Source organism: Mesoplodon densirostris, chromosome 3, assembly GCF_025265405.1.
Source record: "Mesoplodon densirostris isolate mMesDen1 chromosome 3, mMesDen1 primary haplotype, whole genome shotgun sequence".
Taxonomy (NCBI): domain Eukaryota; kingdom Metazoa; phylum Chordata; class Mammalia; order Artiodactyla; family Ziphiidae; genus Mesoplodon; species Mesoplodon densirostris.
The window spans coordinates 146,999,491-147,022,100 of NC_082663.1; the positions used below are offsets into that span (position 1 = coordinate 146,999,491).

Sequence of the window (22,610 nt, forward strand, 5' to 3'; positions counted from 1 at the left end):
TCGCAGCCTGTGACACTGTGCTTCCAAAGGAGGGTCCAGACCTCCCAGGCCTCACTTGTGTGCGTCTCTCAGGCCCCAGCGCAGCCTCGTGCCCGCCCACCAGCTTCCAGTGCAGGAGTGATGGCCGCTGCGTGCCCCTCACCTGGCGCTGCGACGTTGACCAGGACTGCCTTGATGGCAGTGACGAGGAGGAGTGCAGTGAGTGGCCATGCCCTGGGGGCGGGGCTTTCAAGGGGCGGGGCCACAGGGAGGAGGTGCTTGTGGAAGGGATGTGGCTTTCAGGCAGGGCACTCTGGGGTGGGCGGGGCCTGAAAGGAGGGAGGTCTGGGAGAGGTGGGTTTGCAGGGGGCGGAGTTAGTGGGGTCGGGAGGGAGGGCTTGCAGGGAGGCGAGTCCTTGGAAGGTGGAGCTAACAGAAGCAGGGGGAGGAGCCTTTGGGATGGGCGAAACATATAGGGTCGATTGTTCTCGGAAGGCGGGGCTTGCAGGAGGTTGGGCTGTGGGGAGTGCCTGGGCCCTCTTGGCTGGGTGTTTGGGACCTGACTCACCCTGTACCCCAGGTATTGAGCCGTGTGCCCAGGACGGGCAGTGCAAGCCACCCACTGGCAGCCCCTGCTCTTGTGACAGCATCGATGACTGCCCTGATGGCATCAACAAAAATGTTCTCAACTGCGGGCACCAGCCCTGCCCGGAGGGAGAGCTGCGCTGCCCGCTGGGTGGTTCCTGTATCCCACGCACGTGGCTCTGTGATGGCCACCCGGACTGTTCCGACTCCAGCGATGAGCTTGGCTGTGGTGTGTGCCTGTGGGGGCGGGGAGGGTGGGTCGGTAGACAAGGACGCCTGACACCTTCCAGTGTATGACAAGGCTGGGAGCGTGGACACGTGTGTCTGCCTGTGCCCGTATTCCCGTGGCGGATGCACGAGGGCACTCGGGCAGCAGGGCTCACCAACCTCACTGAATTTGGGGTGGAGGGTGAGCCCTAAGGTCCCCCCTGGGCACCAGAAACATCTGTTCATCCCCCCATGCCCCAGGTGCCCCCTCCCCAGCTACTGAATTCCTGGACTTATTGCAGGAACCAAGACCCTCCAAGAAGGGAGTGCCACGTCCATGGGGACCCCTGTGACCCTGGAGAGTGTCACTTATCTCAGGAATGCCACAGTCACCTCTGTCGGGGACCGGGACTCAGTTCAGTCTGGAAACCGAAGTACCTATGGGATCATTGCAGCTGCTGGTAAGATAAACAGGTCCTCCCACCCCTGGGGCTTGGAGCAGCTGCTCCTGGGAGCCGGCAGGCTGCAGAACCCCCTTTCCAGTGTGTTAGGAGCTTGGTGGGTGTGAGCCTCCTGCCACCCCCTCCCCTCACCCACTCCTGTCTTTCTGTCCCCCACAGTGGTGCTAAGTGTAGGTCTGGCCGCCGCCATCCTCTTCATGTTGTCACGGCTCTGTGCTCAGGGACGCCTGTCCCCGCTGGGGCTGCTGGTGTCTGTGAAGGGGTCTCTGCAGTCAGAGAGGACGGCCTCAGTTCTCTGAGGATGATTCCTTGCTGCCAGATCACATGGTCCCGAGTATGGCAGGTATGGGGACCCGCACGTGGCTGTTGGCACAGCAGCCTCCAGACCTGGGTTCTTCTGGCCACGTGGCGCCAAGTACCTGAGCTCCTGCAGATGTGATCGTGGAGGCTGGGAGTGTCCAGACCCTCCCCTGGACTCGAGGAGCCTGGATGGGGAACGTGCCACAGCCAGAACCGAGGGGCTGGCCCTAGGTCATTCCCGGGGTGGCCCCCCTGCTCAGATACTACTGTTGCCCCCTCCTGAGGGTGGTGATTAAAGTTACTTCACATCCTCTGCCTGCCTCTGGGCCTCTGTCTCCCTCTGCCTGGGCAGCCTGGGGGCTCTGCTGCAGCCCCTCCTCTGTGGTGGAGCACCCAAGCCCAGAGAGGGTGGGAGTTGGGGACCCTGCCTCTGGCTTCCTGGAATCCAGAGCAGGGGACAGTGGGGCTGGGGGCAGCAGGAGAGTTTGCATTCCCCAGATGGAGCAGACCTTGGGCAGTGCCTCCCAGAGTCCTGGGCTGGGGGACCTCCATCCATGATGGCTTCTTCTCTTTGAGATGGAAGCTGGGTGTCCCCAGGTTGGTCTCCACGCTGTTTCCAAATGTAGGTCTTATTATTATGCAACTATGGCAAGGCCAACAGATCAGGAGACGACTGTCACTGAAAAGACGCTTTGTTACTCACCGATCCCAAGAGGAAGGGCATAACAGGCCAAGTGGAGCCACACGGGGAAGCACCAGGGTCCATCAGGAGGTAGAGGGAGAGGGAACAACATGGACAGGAGCTTTTGTTGTGGTTTCCACTGGAAGGAATGGGGGAGGCAGGGTAAACAGGCTTGGAACTGGCTAGATTGAGTAATTTCCATGGGCTCTGGGGTGTCGGCACTGAGTATCGTGTACATCTCAGCCTATCAATAGCAAGGCTTTCAGAGAGCAGCACCTGAGTACACCTGGGTCCCTACTACTTACAGCAAGGCCCTCACAGACGTTACCCCAGCTAGAGGCAGCATTGTGGCTAGACCGGCCCTCGTGGCTCTTATCATGATCACAGGACGTACTTCAGGAAGAACCATCAGGGAACTTCGCAGAACAAGATTTGTTACTCCCAGGTTCTGGAGGGTACACAGCAGGCACCCCCTCTGAGGGCCACGCAGCAAGATCATGGGGAGAGAGAGAGGGAGGGAATGCTGACCTGGGTCTCTGCCTTTATTAGGGTCCGGGGATTGGAGTCTCGGATTCACTCTTTATTGAATATAAAGCATAAGAGCTGGAATTAGGGTGCCAAAAGGGAAAGCGGGGTCGTTCAAGGCGTCACTTGTCAAGGTTACCTAGGGTTTCTGAAAAGGGGACCTTCGTAGGCTGGGGTAGCTAATAACCAGGTAGGTTGTGTTGCTAGTAGCTGTGTCATGCAGCTATCTGTGTGTTTGTTCATGCTGGATGTTGACAATCAAAAGCTTAATGTCAGGGACTTCCCTGGCAGTCCAGTGGTTAGGACTCCATGCTTCCCTTGCAGGGGGCGCGGGTTCAATCCCTGGTCGGGGAACTAAGATCCTGCTTAACGTCAGGCACTCACACTACACTGGCCCTGGGGTGATCAGGGCAGGGGCACAGTGGCTCTGGATTGGCTGGTATGCGTAGGAGAGGTACACTCGCTGGAGACTTGTTTGTCATCTCCAGGAACTCGCTAACCCCTCAAGGGACAGTCCCTTCCTTGTCAGTGAGGCCTCAGCTGACAGGGTGTCAAGAATACAGAAACTGGGAATTCCCTGGCGGTCCAGTGGGTAGGACTCTGCGCTTTCACTGCCGAGGGCCTGGGTTCAATCCCTGGTTGGGGAACTAAGATCCTGCGAGCCATGTGGCGTGGCCACAAAAAAAGAATAAAGAAAGTGTAGTTAATGCACACCGTAACTGCTGGGTGATGAGGACAGGACTCTTCTTTGACCTTCATTTTCTTCATCTCCAAATGCGGTGGCCGGGGCCCTGGTAGCCCGGGGGAGCACCCAGGATCCCACACAGGGTCTTGTGGCTTTGACATCCAGCAAGCAGGGAGCTGGTCCCTGATGACAACATGCTGGGAGAAGATAGATCTTCCTGGGGGTGGGAAGGGTGGGAAAGTTCAGCATTGGGGCTCCGGCCCCCCATGGGAGGTTTGTTTGTTTGTTTGTTTGTTTGTTTTGGTTCATGCAGTGTGTCTTGTGGGATCTGGAATTCCCAATGGGGTTTGGAGTCTGGGCCTCAGGAAGCCTGTTAGGGGCCCGAGTTCTCTGTCGGGCAGCCGTGGGGGCTTGGGAGGTGGGCTGCAGCCGGGATTGGGGCACTTCGACGGTGGACCAGAGAGTGCCCAGCTGCCTGGGGTACAAGGCCTTCCCCTGGCGCCCGCTGGATACCTCCCAGCCCCCGAGCTGGGCCGAGGTTTCCTGCTGCAGAACTGGAACCCTGGTGGGCTTCTTCTAGTTGGCAGGAAGGAGTTATGCCAGAGAGTAGAATTTTCTTGTTTTTAGATTTTTTTCCCCCTTCATTTTTGTTCAGGTGTGGACAGCTGCAGTGGGCCAACAGGGCATGTTAGGGGGGTAAGGCCGGTGTCACACGCCACCTGAGCTGAGGTCTAGGGTCTGGATCTTCCTGGGTGTCAGCTGGATTCTCAGTGATCAGTGGCACAAACCACCCTGCACTGACGGGCTCCAGACAACCACCGGCATATTCTCTGTTGTGGTTCCAGGTTGACTGGCCTGGCTGGTGGCTCTTTGTTTCCCCGTGAATGGTGGCTGCTGGCATCTGGGGGCTGGAGTGGCTGGATGTTACCATGTCATTGGACGGTGCCAATGTCATGTCTGGTGCATGGGTGGATGGGGACGCCTCTCCCTCTCTACGTGGCCTCTCTGGATGGCCCTTCCATGTGGGCACCCAAGCAGGATGGCCACATCCCTTTCCTGGTGACTCGGGTTTCCCCAAAGCGCAGAGCCAAAACCCTTCTAATGCTTCTAATGCTCAGGTCCAGAACTGGGCCAGCATTGCTTCTGCTGCTTTCTGCTGATTCAGCAGGGTCTCAGGTCAGCCCAGGTGTGTGTCGGGGGCACAGGTGGGGGCCACACAAGGGCACGAACACCAGGGAGGCCTAGTTCATTGGGGCCACCACGGGGGCAGAGGGCACGAGCTGGGAATGGGCAGGCTGGGGTGGGCGACTCCTGTTCACTGGAGCCAGCTGACTGGCTGTGGGCAGGTGGCTTTGCTTTCTCAGGGCCAGCTTTGTCATCTGTACATTGGGGCAGCCACAGGTGCAAACGCCCATCATGCATGAGCAGGCTGGGTTTCAGCTGCCTTTGTTCTCTCAAGCAGGGTCACCCTGTGCTGCCGGCTGCCCATCCCATCCTACAGGCAGCAAGCCCAGTGACTGGCTTCCAGGAAACTCCAGGGAGGGTCCAGGTTGAAAAGGGAGGGAAGTTGGGGGAGCCCACAAGGAGGGGGACATGGTCAAGTGGGCACGGGTCCCAGTACCTGGGGAAATTCTGATGGGCCTGAGAAGGGAGGAGATGGAGTGGCGGGGATGTGTGTGGGCGGCAGTGGTGAAGATGGGGAGGGGGGATCCAGGGTGTGTGTGTGTGTGTGTGTGTGTGTGTATCTTTATCCAGCTCTCACCATTTCTCTTTTTTTTTTAATTGGAAAACTCACATAACATGAAATTAACCATTAACTGTTTTAAAGCCTACAATGCATTTAGTACACTTGCAGTGTTGTGTAACCCTCACCTCTATGTAGTTGCAAGACATTTTTATCCCCCTGAAAGGAAACCCCTTCCCCGTTAGCGGTCACTCCTCTCCCCTACCCCCATCCCGGCAACCACAAAAACCACAGATCCACATTCTGTCTCTCTGGACTTCTGGACATTTTGTATAAATGGAATCATACCATAGGTGGCCTTTGGTGTCTGGCTTCTTTCACTGAGCATCATGTTTGCCAGGTTCTTCCCCCAAAAGTCTCCTTGTGCCCCTTTTTTTTTACCGCTCCCACCCCTACGGCCACATTACCCAGGCAACCACCAACTGGCTCTGACACTATAGATTAGCTGCATTTCTAGAATCATAGAGTATATACCTTTTTTTTTTTTTTTTTTTGGTCTGGCAGTTTTTACCTGACACAATTATTTTATGATCTAGACATACCATTGCATGTATGAAAAGTGAGCTCGCTTTTATGGCGGAGCTGTACTCGACTGTACGGCTGTTCCACATCCATTTACCTAATTCCTCTGTTGATATCTAGGTGGTTTCCAGTTTTTTATGATTGCAAATAAAGCTGCTGAGAACATTTATGTGTAAGCGCGTTCATCTGCTTTTAGTTCTTTCGGGTAAAATACCCAGGAGTGGAGTGGTTGCATCATATGGTAGGTGTATATTTAAATTCTAAAGAAATCGCCGACATGTTTTCCAAAGTGGATGTACCCTTACTTTCCTTCCCCCACCCCCAGCAATGTATATATTTTCGTCTCCTTGCAGCCTTGGCATGACCTGATGTGGGCAGTCTTTTTGATTTTAGCCATTCTCACAGGTGTGCGATGGTATTACACTTACTTTATTATTATTATTGAAGTGAAATTCACATAACAGAAATGTAATCTTTTTTTTTAAACATCTTTATTGGAGTATAATTGCTTTACAATGGTGTGTTAGTTTCTGCTGTATAGTAAAGTGAGTCAGCTATACGTATACATATATCCCCATATCCCCTCCCTCGTGCATCTCCCTCCCACCCTCCCTATCCCACCCCTCTAGGTGGTCACAAGGCACCGAGCTGATCTCTGTGTGCTATGCGGCTGCTTCCCACTAGCTATCTGGTAGTGTTTATATGGCCATGCCACTCTCTCACTCCGTCCCGGAAACGCAATCATTTTATTTATTTATTTTTATTTTATTTCTTTATTTTCTTGGCCGCACTGGGCGGCTTGTGGGATCTTAGTTCCCCAACCAGTGATTGAACCCGTGCCCCTGCAGTGGAAGGGCAGAGTCCTAACCACTAGACCACCAGGGAATTTCCCGAAATGTAATCATTTTAAAGTGAACAATCCAGCAGCATTTAGCACATTCATAATATAGTACATCACCTGTAGCTAGTAGTACATGAACCTTTTCCTGAGCTTGTTTGCACCTGGTAAAAGATCTAGTTGGGACTTTGGGATCGCATCGCATTTGTAGGTTAATTTTTGCAGGAGGACAAACATTCATTGAGCACCTACCGGGCGCCAGGCATTGTTACAGGTACCTGGAGACTTGGCCTTGAACAGAACAAAGCCCCATCCCCCATGACGTGGAGGTTGGGGGGAGGGGACAGAGGATCAACCAACAAACCCGTACATGATGTCAGACGGTTCTGTTCTGGGGACTAAATGCCAGAGTAGGAGGGATGGACATGCCAGGTTGGGGGAAAGAAGGGTCACTATTTTTATATTAGATGGTCAAGAGAGGCCTCTCGAATACGGAGACCCTTGAGTAGAGCCCTGAAGGAAGTAAGAGGATGGGTGAGTTGTGCAGGTGTATAGGTGAAGAACATTCTCGGAAGTGGGAACAGCCCGTGCAAAGGCCCTGAGACAGCAATAGGTTCCAGAAACAGTAGGTCTGCAGGGAGTGAGGGTGGTGGTGGTCATAAGATTTGATGGCAGAGAATGTGGGGTGGGGGGTGGGAGGCACAGAGGGTATGTAGTGAGATGGGGAGCCTTTGGGAGGTTTTGAGCAGAGGTGACCGTTCTCTGATTTAGTTTGTTTTTTTTTAATTGAAGTACAGTTGATTTATAATTGATTTAGATTTTAAAGGGTGTTTTGGCAATAAGACGATCCCTCTGTTTTTATTTTTTTTAATTGAAGTATGGTTGGTTTACAGTGTTTCAGGTGTACAACAAAGTGATTTAGTAATATATATTTTTTTCTTCTTCAGATTCTTTTTTAAAATATATTTATTTATTTATTTTGGGCTGCGTTGGGTCTTCGTTGCCTAGTTGCAGTGAGCAGGCGCTACTCTTTGTTGCAGTGCGCAGGCTTCTCATTGCAGTGGCTTGAGGAGCATGGGCTCTAGCCGCATGGACTTCAGTAGTTGTGGCACGCAGGCCCGGTAGTTGTGGCTCTTGGGCTTTAGAGCACAGGCTCAGTAGTTGTGGCACACGGGCTTAGTTGCTCTGCGGCATGTGGGATCTTCCTGGACTAGGGATCGAACCTGTGTCCCCTGCATGACAGACGGATTCTTAACCACTGCGCCACCAGGGAAGTCCCCAGATTCTTTTCCATTATAGGTTAGTACAAGATATTGAATACAGTTCCCTGTGCTCTACAGTAGGTCCTTGTTGTTTAAGAAGATCCCTCTTGGGAGTTCCCTGGTGGCCTAGTGGTTAGGATTTCAGGCTTTCACTGCTGGGCCCGAGTTCAATCTTGAAAGCTTCTGGCTTAAGTTAGACTATGCTTTTTGGTTTTGATTTTTACCAAATTGGTTTAGTAACAACAACGTGTAGGTCCAGTTTGTTCTGAAACAACACTTATGTTAATTTGTATTATTACTGATTCATTCTCCCTCAAAAAAAAAAAAAAACTAGGGAAAAAAAGGATCTTTCTGATACTTTCTTCTGTCTTGTCACAGTCTGAAGTTTCTACTTTTATGCAGTTCTTTGGGTTAGATTATGAAAGATTCTTCATTTATTCAGGAGATACTTGTTGTACATAGATGTTTGTAGTGGTCCAATCCTGACAGCCAAAAGGTGGAACCAACCCATATGTCCATCAGTAGATGATGAGTAAACAAAATGTGGTAGGACCATAACATGAGCTGTAATTGATCCATAAAAGGAATATAGTTCTGACACACGCTACAACGTGGACGAATCTTGAAAACATTATGCTAAGTCAAAGAGCAAAACGTTACATAGTGTATGATTCCATTTATATGAAATATCCAGAACAGGTAAGTTCATAGAGACATAAAGGAGATTAGTGGTTGCATAGGGCTGGGGGATAGCGGGGAGAAAGGGGGTGATAGCTAAAAGGATATGGGGTTTCTTTTTGTGGTCATGCAAATGCTCTCAGATTGACTCTGGTGATGGCTTCACATTATCTGTGAATATACTAAAAAGCATTGAATTGTACATTTTAAGTGGGTAAATTTTATGATATGTGTGTACATTTTTATGGGTACTGAATTTTGTCCCCTCCAGATTTATATGTCAAAGCCCTAATCATTGATACCTCAAAAAGTGACTATAGTAGGAGACAGGGCCTTTAGAGAGGTGATTAAATTGAAACAAAGCCATTTGGGTGGGCCCTGATCCAATCTGACTGGTGTCCTTATAAGCAGGGGAAATTTGCGCACTCTGACACCAGGGATGCAGGCCCAGAGGCCAGACCATATGAGGACTCAGGGCAAGCCAAGGAGAGATGCCTCAAAAGAAACCAGCCCTGCGGACACCTTGATCTTGGACTTCCAGGCTGCAGAACTGTGAGGAAAAAAAGTTTCTGTTGTTTAAGCCCCCTCCTGCCCGCTCCCCCCATTCTGTATTATTTTGGTAGGGCAACCTTAACCGACTAAAACGTGTATTATATCTCACGTTTAAAAAGACATTTGTTTGGGGCTTCCCTGGTGGTGCAGTGGTTGAGAGTCCACCTGCCGATGCACGGGACACGGGTTCGTGCCTCGGTCCGGGAAGATCCCACATGCCGCGGAGTGGCTGGGCCCGTGAGCCATGGCTGCTGAGCCTGCGCGTCCGGAGCCTGTGCTCCACAACGGGAGAGGCCACAACAGTGAGAGGCCCGCGTACCGCAAAAAAAAAAAAAAAAAAAAAAAAAAAAGACATTTGTTTGTAAAATAGATACCTAGTGGGAAGCAGCTGCATGACACAGGGAGATCAGCTCGGTGAATTGCGACCACCTAGAGGGGTGGGATAAGGAGGGTGGGAGGGAGACGCAAGAGGGAGGGGATATGTGGATATCCGTATGCATATAGCTGATTCACTTTGTTATACAGCAGGAACTAACACAACATTTTCAAGCAATTATACTCCAACAAAGATGTTAAAAAAAAAAAAAAAGACATTTGTTGGGGAATTCCCTGGTGGTCCAGTGGTTAGGACTCTGCCCCTTCACTGCAGAGGGCCCAGGTTCCATCCTTGGTGGGGGAACTAAGATCCCAAAAGCAGGGCACGTGGGAAAAAGAAATTGTGGAATAGTGCTAGGTATTAGGCACTGTTCTAGGCACTCAGGATGTAGCAATAAATAAAAAAGGGTTCCCCAAAGTGGGGGCTGTGTTTCTGATTATAGTTGGGGGGGGGACTGTCTACGGTGGGAAGCCACAGAGATGGGAGCCTGAGGGTGGCTAAAGAGAGGAGGCGACCACCCTGGTCCAGGGAGGGCATGATGGGGCTGGCGCGGGGTAGGGCCGTGCAGGTGGTAAGAAGTGGTCGGATGCTTTATCTGTTTCGAAGGAAAAGCCAACGGAGCTGCAGGATTGGGTGGCGCATCCGATGTGGCCGTGAGAAAGAGGAAGCAAGCGTGCCTCCCAGGTATCCGGGCTGAGCTGCGGAAGGATGGAGCCAACCATGATGGGGAGGAGGATGGTGGGGGCCGGGCGAGGGTGGGGGGGGACCCCTGGGAGCTAAGTTTGGACCTGCGAGGCCCCCACGTGGAGAGACCGGGAAGGCGCCTGGCCCTACTGTCTGGGTTGGAGAGATGAATTTCAGAGTTGTCCCAGTGGGTGGCCGTGGTTTGGAAAGGAGGGAGTGTCGCTGATATCTAGAGGTTTCTGGGGGGTGAGGAAGAATCAGGAAAGAAGGAGCGAGCATAGAGGTGCCAAGAGAAACCAGGAGAGTTCAGAACAGAGCGAATCAAGCAAAAGTCCGCCATCCGTCACAGGCTGCGATGCGTTAGGTAAAGCCGGACGTAGAGGGAGACCGTGGGGTTTAATAACGTGGAGGTCATTGGTGACGACGGCAAAAACAGTTCCACCGGTTGAAGATAAAATGGGAAGGAGAAAGGGTGTATGGATGACTTTTTCTACAGTTTTGCTTGGGGGGGGGGGCGGTTGGGCGGAGGCAGAGACTTAGGGCAGAGGCCAGACGGGGAGGGTGCTCAGAGAGTCTTTTTTTCCCTTTAAAGTGGAAGATGCCCATGAGAATGGCTATAATTAGAGAGAGAGAGAGAGAAAAAAAGCAAAAACAGAAAATAAGTGATGGTGAGGGTGCAGTGAAATTGGAACCCTCATACATTGCTGGTGGGAATGTAAAATGATGTAGCCGCTGTGGAAAAGAGTTTGGCGCGGGCTTCCCTGGTGGCGCAGTGGTTGAGAGTCTGCCTGCCAATGCAGGGGACCTGGGTTCGTGTCCCAGTCTGGGAAGATCCCACATGCCATGGAGTGGCTAGGCCCGTGAGCCATGGCCACTGAGCCTGCACGTCCGGAGCCTGTGCTCCACAACGGGAGAGGCCACAACAGTGAGAGGCCCATATACCGCAAAAAAAAAAAAAAAAAAGAGTTTGGCGCTTCCTCAAAAGTTAAACACAGAATTACCATATGGCCCAGAATTCCACTCCTAGGAATGTACCCGAAAGAACTGAAAGCAGGTATTCAGAGAAATACTTGTACATGCATGTTCATAGCAGTGTTATTCACACTACCCCAAACCTAGGAACAGCCCACGTGTCCATCCATGGATGAATGGATACACAAAATGTGGTCCAACCAGACAATGGAATATTATCCAGTCATAAGAACGAAGGAATTTCTGACACACACTACAACGTGGTTGAGCCTTGAATACATATGCCAAGTGAAAGAAGCCAGACACAAAAAGTCAGAGCGTATGAGTCCCTTTAGTGTGTGAAATGTCCAGAATAGATAAATCCATAGAGACAGAAAGTAGATCAATGGTTGCCAGGGGCTGGGGGAGCAGGCAAATGGGAAGCAACAGCTTAATGAGTAAGTGGTGATGAAAAAAACTAAAAAGAAAAAACTTTATATTTTGGATCAGTTTTAGGTTCACAGAAAAATGAAGAGGAAGGTACAGAGACTTCCCCTATATTCCCTGCCCCCATACATGCATAGCCTCCCTCATTATAAATATAACATCCCCCACCAGAGCGGTACCTTCGTTAAAACTGATGAACCTACAATGACGTCATTATCACCCGAAGTCCATAGTTTACCTTCAAGTCCACTCTTCTTGTTGTACGTTCTATGGGTTTGGACAAATGTATAATGACATGTATCTGCCATTATAGTATCATACAGAGCATTTTCACTGCCCTAAAAATCCTCTATGCTCTGCATCTTTATCCCTCCCTCCCCTCTGATCTCTGGAAACCACTGATCTTGTTACCCTCTCCAAATGTTTGCTTTTTCCAGAATGTCATAGCGATGGAATCATGCAGCATGGAGTCTTCAGATTGGCTTCTTTCTTTTCTTTAAATATTTATTATTTATTTATTTGTTTGTTTGTTTTGGCTACAGACTTCTTAGTTGCGGCATGCGGACTCTTAGGTGCAGCATGCGGGATCTAGTTCACCGAGCAGGGATTGAACCTGGGCCCCCTTCATTGGGACCACGGAATCTTAACCACTGGACCATGAGGGAAGTCCCAGATTGGCTTCTTTCACTTAGTCATGTGCATTTAAGGTTCCTCCATGTCTTTTCATGGCTTGGTAGCTTGTTTCTTTTTAGCAGTGAATAACATTCCATCGTTTGGATGTACCACAGTTTGTCCACTCACCTGCTGAAGGACATCTTGGTTGCTTCCAAGTTTTGGCAATTATGAATAAGGCTACTATAAACATCCATATGCAGGTTTTCGTGTGGACATAAGTTTTCAACCCCTTTGGGTAAGGACCAAGGAGTGCTATTGCTGGATCATATGGTGAGAGTATGTTTATTTATTTATTTATTTTTTTTGCGGTACATGGGCCTCTCACTGTTGTGGCCTCTCCCGTCGCGGAGCACAGGCTCCGGACGCGCAGGCTTAGCGGCCATGGCTCACGGGCCCAGCTGCTCCGTGGCATGTGGGATCCTCCGGGACCGGGGCACGAACCCGTGTCCCCTGCATTGGCAGGCGGACTCTCAACCACTGCGCCACCATGGAAGCCCTGTTTAGTTTTTTAAGAAGCCGCCAAACTGCCTTCCAGAGTGGCTGGACCGTTTTGCATTCCCACCAGCAATGAACGAGAGTTCCTGTTGCTCCACATCCTGGCCAGCAATTGGTGTCATCGGTTTTCTCGGTTTTGGCCATTCTCATAGGTGTGTACTGGTTTCTCACGGTTGTTTTAATTTGCAGTTCCCCGATGATATATGTGGAGGCTTTTTTCATGTGCTTATTTGCACTATGAATATGTTTTGGAACTAGATATTAGCAGTGGTTGCACAATTTTATGAATGTACTAAATGCACTGAAATTTTATTTTTTAAAGGTATTTATTTATTTACTTGTCTGCATCAGGTGTTAGTTGCAGCATGTGGGATCTTTGTTGCGGCATCTGGGATCTTTCTTTGCGGTGTGTGGCCTCCTCTCTAGTTGTGGCATGCGGGCTCCAGAGTGTGTGGGCTCAGTAGTTGCAGCGCACTGGCTCTCTAGTTGTGGTGCTCTAGAGCACGCAGGTTTAGTTGCCCCACGGCATGTGGGATCTTAGTTCCCCGACCAAGGATCAAACCTGCATCCCCTGCATTGGAAGGTGGATTCTTAACCACATTTATGTTATGTCGATTTCATCTCAATAATAAAATAAAACAAAAAGGTGGAAAATGAGTCAGCATATTTGTATGTCTGTGGGTATAATCTAGTTCAGAGGGAAGACTGTTCAGGTGGCTCCTTAAATAGGCAGGTAGGGTGGGAGCTGGTGGAGGTGGCCTAGGTTTGCCCGGGATCAGGGCAAATTGTTTACTCACAGCAGCAGGAAGGAGAGCTGGGCAGGCGCATGGATCTGGATGCAGGTCTGCAGGTTGGAAGGAGGTGGTGGCTTTGGAAGTTATTTTTCTCCTTCTGGTTTCAACTGTCTCAGTGATGCTGTCTGTTCTGACAAAATTGTTGGTAAACAGGGGAGTGATGTCAGTATAAGGAGGGAATAGCAGTGGATTCTGAGCATGTTTTTTCAGCCCCTTGACGAACACAGGAAGCCACCAGTAGGTGGCGCAGTCTCCATGCGCTTGATGCTGATCCAGCCATGGGTTTCCTTTTTTTTTTTTTTACTATTAAAAAAAAATAAATTTATGTATTTATTTATTTATTTTTGGTTGGGTCTTTGTTGCTGCGCGCGGGCTTTCTCTAGTCCTGACGAGCAGTGGCTACTCTTCGTTGCGGTGCGCGGGCTTCTCGTTGTGGTGGATTCTCTTGCTGCGGAGCATGGGCTTTAGGCGCGAGGGCTTCAGTAGTTGTGGTATGTAGGCTCACTAGTTGTGGCTCCCACGATCTAGAGCGCAGGCTCAGTAGTTGTGGCGCACGGGCTTAGTTGCTCCGCGGCATGTGGGATCTTCCCGGACCAGGGCTCGAACCCGTGTCCCCTGCACTGGCAGGCGGATTCTTGACCACTGCGCCACCGGGGAAGTTCCAAGGGTTTCCTTCTGACCACGTGCTTATTTTGGCTTATTTTTCTCTTTTTCCCAGCCTTTATGCGTTCGCTTTTGCCTCGACCCTTCCTCACTCTCTTTTCCATTAAGCAACCTTCTCCTTCTCCTTTGTACGTTTTTAATTGTAAAATATACATAACACAAAATTTACCATTTTGACCATTTTTAAGTGCACAATTCAGTGGTATTAAGTACATTCATCTCGTGCAACCATCACCATCAACCATCTTCCGAACTCCTTTCATCTTGCAAAACTGAAACTCTGTCCCCGTTAAGCTCTAACTCCCCATCTCCCTCCCCCAGCCCCTGGCACCCCTCATTCTATGTTCTGTCTCTATGGATTTGACTACTCTGGGGACCTCACATAAATGGAGTCATACAGTATTTGTCATTTTGTGACTGGCTTCTTTCATTCAGCATAATGTCCTCAGGGTTCATCCATGTTGTAGCACATGTCAGAATTTCTGAATTTTTTAAAAAGGTGAATTTCTATATTCCTTGATGCTTATTAGAAATGTAACAGTTAAAATTGTAACTCTTAAACCCTGCAAGTGTTTTTCTTAAGCTCCTTTCTGCTTTTGTTAATGGCTCTGCTTCCAGGATTGCAAGGAGGTTGAGCGGGTTGTCCCAGCCCTGTGCCTGCATGAGCCCTAGCGCTCTCAGGTCTGAGTTCCTAGGACACACGTATGACACTGCAGCAAAAACAAGCGCCTATGTCAGAAGCAAGTCCATCTGCTGACAGAGATCAGTTACCTTGGTTTTCTGAGGCTGACTCATCTATGCTCTTCTGGCCAGATTGTCCTTGGTCATGATGTAATTTTCTCCCAACACTGCAAGATTTGAGTCGGAGTATTTTTTTTTAATTTTTATTGAAGTATAACATTGATTTACAATGTGTTAGTTTCACACTTGCTGTACAGCAAAGTGATTCATATATATATATATTTCCCCTTCTTAACCATAAGTTTGTTTTCTATGTCTGTGAGTCTATTTCTGTTTTATAAATAAATTCATTTGTATCTTTTTATTTTTGGTTGACATGTGGAGCTTCCCATGACCAGGGATCAAACCTGTGTCCCCTTCAGTGGAAGCCTGGGGTCTTAACCGTTGGACCACCAGAGAAGTCCTGTATCATTTTTTTAGATTCCACATATACGTGATATCATATGATATTTGTCTTTGTCTGACTTACTTCACTTAGTGTGATAATCCCTATGTCCATCCATGTTGCTGCAAACGGCATTATTTCATTCTTTTTATGGCTGAGTAATATTCCATTGCATATATGTACCACATCTTCCTTATCCATTCATCTGTTGATGGACATTTAGGTTGCTTCCATGTCTTGTGGGTAGCAGTATTTTATTTAGGATTTTTGCTTCTATGGTCATCATTGAAAATTGGTCAGAATTTTCCTACCTTGTTCCATATTCTTATCTGTTTTTGTTTTCACTGAGGTGAAATTCACATCAACAAAATTAACCTTTTGAAAGCAAACAATTCAGGGGCATTTAGTGCACTCACAATGTTGTGTACTCACAACCACCACCTCTGTCTAGTTCCAAAACATTTCCGTGGTCCCAAAAGGAAACCCGGTACTCAGACATACGCTCCCATTCCTTCTCCTTCCCCTCTGCCTGGTAACCACCAATCTGCTTTCTGTCTCTGTAGATTTACCTATTCTGGATATTTCATATAAACAGAATCATACAATATGTAACTGTTTCTGAGGTTCATCCATGTTGTAGCCCTATCTGGTTTTGGTTTGTAGCCTATATCATCCTCTTAAGAGAAGTTGGTATTCTGCCCTACCCCCCACCTTTTGTTTTTTAACTTCTTGGTATCAATCTGAATAAGATGGGAATTATCTGCTACTTGTAATGGCGATAAAACTTGATTGTAAAATCCTCTAGGTTTTGTGTGTTAGGTAGAGGGAGTTTTTTTCCCCCATTATTTCCAGCTCATTAACATTTATGGGTCTAGTCAAGTTTTCTGATTCTTCTTAGTACAATTTTTGCATTTTATTTTTCCCCATAAATGAATTCATTTCATCTTGATTTTCGAATTTATCAGCCTATAGTTCATATATAGTTTTTTAAAATCGCCTTCACCCATTTTGCCTGCCCCATGCCCTGCCCTGCCTCTGGCACCCACCAATCTCTTCTTTCTATCTATGAGTTTGGTTTTTTTTAGATTCCACATGTAAGTGAGATCATACAGTATTTGTCTTTCTCTGTCTGACTTACCTCACTTAGCATAATGCCCTTAAGGTCCATCCATGTTGTTGTAAATGGCAGGATTTCCTTTTTACGGCTGAGTAATATTCCATTGTATATATACCACATCTTTTTTTTTTTTTTTTTTTGCGGTACGCGGGCCTCTCACCGTTGTGGCCTCTCCCGTTGCGGAGCACAGGCTCCGGACGCGCAGGCTCAGCAGCCATGGCTCATGGGCCCAGCTGCTCCGCAGCATGTGGGATCTTCCCGGACCGGGGCACGAACCTGCATCCCCTGCATCGGCAGGTGGACTCTCAACCACTGTGCCACCAGGGAAGCCCATCTTCTTCGTTTTTTAAATTAATTTATTTGGTTGCTCTGGGTCTTAGTTGCAGCAGGCAGGATCCTTAGTTGTGGCTTGTGGGCTCCTTAGTTGTGGCACATGGGCTCCTTAGTTGTGGCATGCAAACTCCTAGTTGCGGCATACATGTGGGATATAGTTCTCTGACCAGGGATCTAACCCGGGCCCCCTGCATTGGGAGTGCAGAGTCTTAACCACCGCACCACCAGGGAAGTCCCCTATACCACGTCTTCTTTATCCATTCATCTGTCAGTGGACATTTAGATTGTTTCCATATCTTGGCTATCGTAAATAATGCTGCTGTGAACATGAGGGGTGCCTATATCTTTTCAAGATAGTGATTTTGTTTCCTTCAGATAAAAACCCAGAAGTGGAATTGCTGGATCATACAGTAGTCATATTTTAATTTTGGGGGGAACCTCTGTACTGTTTTCCATAGTAGCTGCAACAATTTACATTCCCACCAACTACGGTTCCATTTTCTCTACATCCTCACCGACACTTGTTATCTCTTGTCTTTTTGATGTATAGTTATTCTTAACCTTCCCATATAGATTTTTAAAACTCCTCATTTCCTCCTTGCTCATTCTCTTCAGGGGTTTATCTTATTAATGTTCCCAAGGAGCCAGAATTTGGTTTTATTCTTGCCATTTTTGTTCCTTTACCCTCTGTTTTGTTGATTTCTTTAATCTGTGTTACTTCCTTACTTTCTTGTGTCATTGGGTTTTCGCTATTGTGCACTTCCTAGGACTTCCCTGGCAGTCCAATGTTAAGACTCTGCGCTCTCAATGCAGGGGGTACTGGTTCGATCCCTGGTTGGGGAACTAAGATCTCGCATGCCGCACGAACTAGCCAAAAAAAAAAAGAATTCTATTGTGCACTTCCTGATCTGGTGCCAGGTCACCTCTCCTGCTGAGCGCAGCCTCCCTCCGTGGACTGCCTGGCTGGGTGCCTATTGTCTGGTCAGTAGGTCCTGGCCAGGCTGATGGACTCTCAGTCCTGGATTGTGAATCTAGTAGGGTCTGCACAGGTGAGGCCAGGTTTTGCAGGGCCAGCTGGTGGGGAAGGGCTGGGGGCTTGAAGACATAGGCAATGGATGTTGCATCTCATAGTTGAAGAGGAGGTGGGGGCAATCTGAGAAGGCTTCCTAGAGGAGTAACCTTGCCTTGGTTGGGAGATTGAGTGGGTGTGGGTCTTGAATGGAGAACTTTCAGCACCTTGGAGAAGGCTCGTGGGCCCTCCATATAGGCCCCCAATAAAGATGCGCACAAACTTTCTATATAGAATAAAACATATCCTCTATAGAGGAAGCACACAAACACACACGTGATAATATGCATGAGCCCACAGGACACATGAGGACACACAGGACAGCATGCCTAAGTCACTAGAATGTGGAGAAAAACATATGAAGACACACGCTGGGGAACAAACATGAGCACTTGCAGGATGTAACCAGCGTGGGCCTCAGTGAATGGAAATTACTAAAATTCCTGTGTCAGACTGAGGGACTAGTGGTCTAAGAGCACCTGGCACTAGATGGACAGGACACCTTCAGGTCAGGCAAGATCCAGGAGTGCTGTGTCAGAGGTGGGTGAACAGAGAAAAGACCAGATGCCCTAACCTTGTTTCTCTCTGGGAGGGTGGCTGGAATTTCACCATCATGTTTCAGGAAGCAGAGGTGCTCACCGCCTTGGGCGGTGGTGGGCGAGGCTGAAGGTGCTGAGGGTGTCTGCATGTCTTAGAGAAAGGGGGAGCCCACTGGCACAGGAAGGAGAACTGGGGGGGACAGCACTAGAAGGAATATTCCTTGTGAGGGGACACAGGACTGTCTGAATCTGTGAGAAGCCCTGGATCCCTGTTCACCAGCTTGTCCTAGGGGAGTCCAGGCTGGTCCTTCCCCTCTGTTCCTGTAGCTGCAACACTACTTCCATGCTTCCGTTTCCCCTTGGATGTACCTGGGTTCCTCTTAGTTATCTGAGGGCTTTGAGCTTCCATTGGAGGCTCTCAGAGACCTCAGCTCCACCCAGCAGGCTCCACACAGCCCTGGCCTCCACTGATGAGCCAAAACCTCTCCTGGGACACAGGTGGCCAGATCGAGTCCCCTGGTGGGACATTGTGTATTCACCTAGGATGTGACAAGAGTGTGTGTCCGAAGAGGGTTGACTTCTGTTGATCAGGATGCAAAGTCACACAAGACGTAGAGCCTGAGGAATTGTTCCAGATTAAATGAAACTGAAGAGACATTTGATGAGACAAATTATAACTAAATGCACCATGTAACCCTGGGTTGCATCCTATACAGCATATGAGTGGGACAATGGAAAAATCTGATGGTCTGCAAATTGGATAATAGTATTGTAACAGTGCTAACTTTCCTTCTTTGGTAACTCTGCTGTAGTTATGTAAGGAAATTTCCTTTTTTTCAGGAAACACACACTAACTGTTTAGGGGTAAAGGAGCATCATGTCTGTAAGTTACTCTCTCAGAAAAAAGTATGTGTGTATGTGTATATATATATATATATATGAATGGGACGGGAGGAGCAGGAGAGCAGGAGGAGGAAGAGGAGGAGATGATGGAGGAGATGGAGATGATGATGATGGAGATGGAGATGATAGAGATGGAGATGATGGAGATGGAGATAGTGGAGATGATGGGGATAATGGAAATGTGGTGAGATGTTAACCTTAGAGAAATTTGAATGAAGAGTATGTGGGACTTTTTCTTTTTTTAATTGGGGTATAGTTGTTTTACAATGTTGTGTTAGTTTCTACTGTACAGCGAAGAGAAGTAGAGTTCCCTGTGCTATACAGCAGGTTCTCATTAGTTATCTGTTTTATACATATTAGTGTATATATGTCAATCCCAATCTCCCAGTTCATCCCACCCACCCCTCCCCGCTGGGACTTTTTTAAATTTTATCATCACAACTTTTCTGTGTCTGAAATTATTTCAAAATAAAAAGTAAAAACAATTAAACAAAAACAGGTAAAGTTGCACAGAGCCTATATGTCCAACCCAGAGCTCTGGGAGCTGATGCCTGGGTACTGGACAGTGGAGAGGGCTTAAGGAATATGAAGACTTTTTAAGGGGAGAACATGAGAGATCTTGTTTGTCTGAAAATGTCATTATTGCACCCTTATTCTAACTTGGTAATTTAGCTGGGTATGGAATTTTCAGTTCTGAGATATTTATCCTGTGGGCTCTGAGGATTCGCTTCTATTGTCAGGCATCTGTTGTACAGATTAAAAATTGTGCTCTCCAACTGCTCATCTCCTGTAGAAAAGCTGTCTTTTTCCTCTGGTGGATTTGGGGTTTTGTTCTTTATCCTTAATGGCTTGGAACTTCATTTCAGTAAGTTTCAGTGTGGAATTTTTAAGGAATTCACTTCGTTTGGCTCACAGTGGGCTCTTTCAATCTGGGGGCTCATGAATTTCTTCAGTTTTGGGAATGTTCCAGCCTTCCTTCCTTCCTTTCTTTCAAATAATCCTTTCTATTTCAGTTTCTTAATTCTTTTTACTACTTTTAGACAGATGTTGGTCTGTAGGGATCTATATTCCATGTGGTTTAAAGAAGAAGAAGAGAATTTCTTCTTTATGCTGCTTTGAGAGAGAAGTTCTCTCTTTACTCTGCTTTGAGAGAGATACTCCTTAGCTATCTTCCATCCCGGAAGATAAAATTCTTATTTTTCCTCTACTTTTTTTTTTTTTTTTTTTTTTTTTTGCAGTACGCAGGCCTCTCACTGTTGTGGCCTCTCCCGTTGTGGAGCACAGGCTCCGGACGCACAGGCTCAGCGGCCATGGCTCACGGGCCTAGCCGCTCCGCGGCATGTGGGATCTTCCCGGACCGGGGCACGAACCCGTGTCCCCTGCATCGGCAGGCAGACTCTCAACCACTGCACCACCAGGGAAGCCCGGTAGCTCATTTCTTTTTAGCACTGAATAATATTCCATTCCACAGTTTATTTACCCATTCACCTACTGAAGAGCGTCTTGGTTGTTTCCAAGTTTTGAAAATTATGAATGAAGCTGCTATTGACATCTCTGTGCAGGTTTTTGTGTAGATATAAGTTTTCAACTACTCTGGGTAGATACCAGGGAGTGCAATTGCTGGATCATTTGGTAAGAGTGTGTTTAGCTTTGTAAGAACTAAAGTGGCTGGACCACTTTGCATTCCCACCAGCAATGAACAAGAGTTCTGTTGCTCCAGATCCTCGCCAGTATCTGATGTTGTCATTGTTCCAGATTTTGGGGCATTCTAATAGGTGTGTAGTGGTATCTCATTGTTTTTTGTTTTTTGTTTTTCTTCCAGTTTTATTGAGAAATAATTGACATACAGTACTGTATAAGTTTAAGGTGTACAGCATGATTTGACTTCCATACATCATGAAATGATTATCACAGTAAGTTTAGTGAACATCCATCATCACATATAGATAAAAAATTAAGGAAAGGGCCTCCCTGGTGGCGCAGTGGTTGAGAGTCTGCCTGCCGATACAGGGAACACGGGTTCGTGCCCCGGTCCGGGAAGATCCCACATGCCGCAGAGCGGCTATGCCCGTGAGCCGTGGCCGCTGAGCCTGCGCGTCCGGAGCCTGTGCTCCGCAACGGGAGAGGCCACAGCAGTGAGAGGCCCGCGTACCACAAAAAAAAAAAAAAAAAAAAAAAAAATTAAGGAAAGAGACACTTTTTTTTCTTATAATAAGAATGCTTAGGATTTACTCAACAACTTTCATGTATAACATACAGCAGTGTTAATTATATTTATCATGTTGTATATTACATCCCTAGTACTTATTTATCATAACTGAAAGTCCATTGTTTTAATTTGCATTTATTTCTTTGATGACATGTGTTCTCATATGCGTATTTGCCATCTGTATATCTTATTTAGTGAGGTGTCTGGTAAGATTTTTGGATCATTCTCTAATTGGGTTGTTTGTTTTCTTATTGTTGTTTAAGAGTTTTTTGTGTATTTTAGATAACAGTCCTTTATCAGGTATGTCTAATGCATTTTTTTTTCTTTTTTGGCCTCACCGCGCAGCTTGTGGGATCTTAGTTCCCTGACTAGGGATCGAACCTGCACCCTTGGCAGTGAAAGCACAGAGTCCTAACCACTGGACCACCAGGGAATTCCCACATCTTCTCTTGATAGTGTCTCTCACAGAGCAGAAATTTTTAGTTTCAGTGAAGTCTAGCTTATCAATCCTTTCTTGCATGGATCGTGCCTTTGGTGCTATGTCAAAAAGTCATCACCAAACCCAAGGTCGTTTAGATTTTCTCTTATGTTATCTTCTAGGAGTTTTATAATAAACTCTTGTATTTTACATTTAGGTCTGTGATCCATTTTGGGTTAATTTGTGAACTGTGCAAGGTCTGTGTTTGGATTCATTTTTTACCTGTGGATGTTTAGTTTTTCCAGCACCATTTGTTGAAAAGGCTCTCTTTGCTCCATTGTATTGCCTTTGCTCCTTTGTCAAAGATCAGTTAACTATATTTATGTAGGTATGTATCCGGGTTGTCTCTTCTGTTCCACTGATCTATTATTTTGTCTCTTCTTTCACCAACACTATCCTGTCTTGATTATTGTACATTCATAGAAAATCATGAAGTCGGGTAGTGTCAGTCCTTCAACTTCTTTTTTTTTTTTTTTTTTTTGCTGTACGCGGGCCTCTCACTGCTGTGGCCTCTCCCATTGCGGAGCACAGGCTCCGGACACACAGGCTCCGCGGCCATGGCTCGCGGGCCCAGCCGCCCCGCGGCACGTGGGATCTTCCGGGATCGGGGCACGAACCCGTGTCCCCTGCATCGGCAGGCGGACTCTCAACCACTGCGCCACCAGGGAAGCCCCTCAACTTCTTTTTTTAATTAATTTTTATTGGAGTATAGTTGATTTACAATGTTGTGT

The 22,610-nt window shown here is 47.8% G+C and overlaps 1 protein-coding gene across 2 annotated transcripts in view; it reads left to right on the forward strand.

Moving 5' to 3' along the window:
• Window positions 1-22,610, forward strand: part of CD320 (CD320 molecule) — a 39,974-nt gene that overhangs the window by 2,773 nt on the left and 14,591 nt on the right. The window contains exons 2-5 of one of the 2 annotated variants that reach the window (XM_060094240.1): window positions 73-198; window positions 560-793; window positions 1,074-1,232; window positions 1,392-1,836. In XM_060094240.1, coding sequence (XP_059950223.1) covers window positions 73-198; window positions 560-793; window positions 1,074-1,232; window positions 1,392-1,531 — 659 coding nt within the window. In that variant the 3' untranslated portion in view covers window positions 1,532-1,836. Of the gene's footprint in view, window positions 1-72; window positions 199-559; window positions 794-1,073; window positions 1,233-1,391; window positions 1,837-22,610 lie in introns of those variants that run through there. The other variant, XM_060094241.1, reaches the window with a different exon arrangement.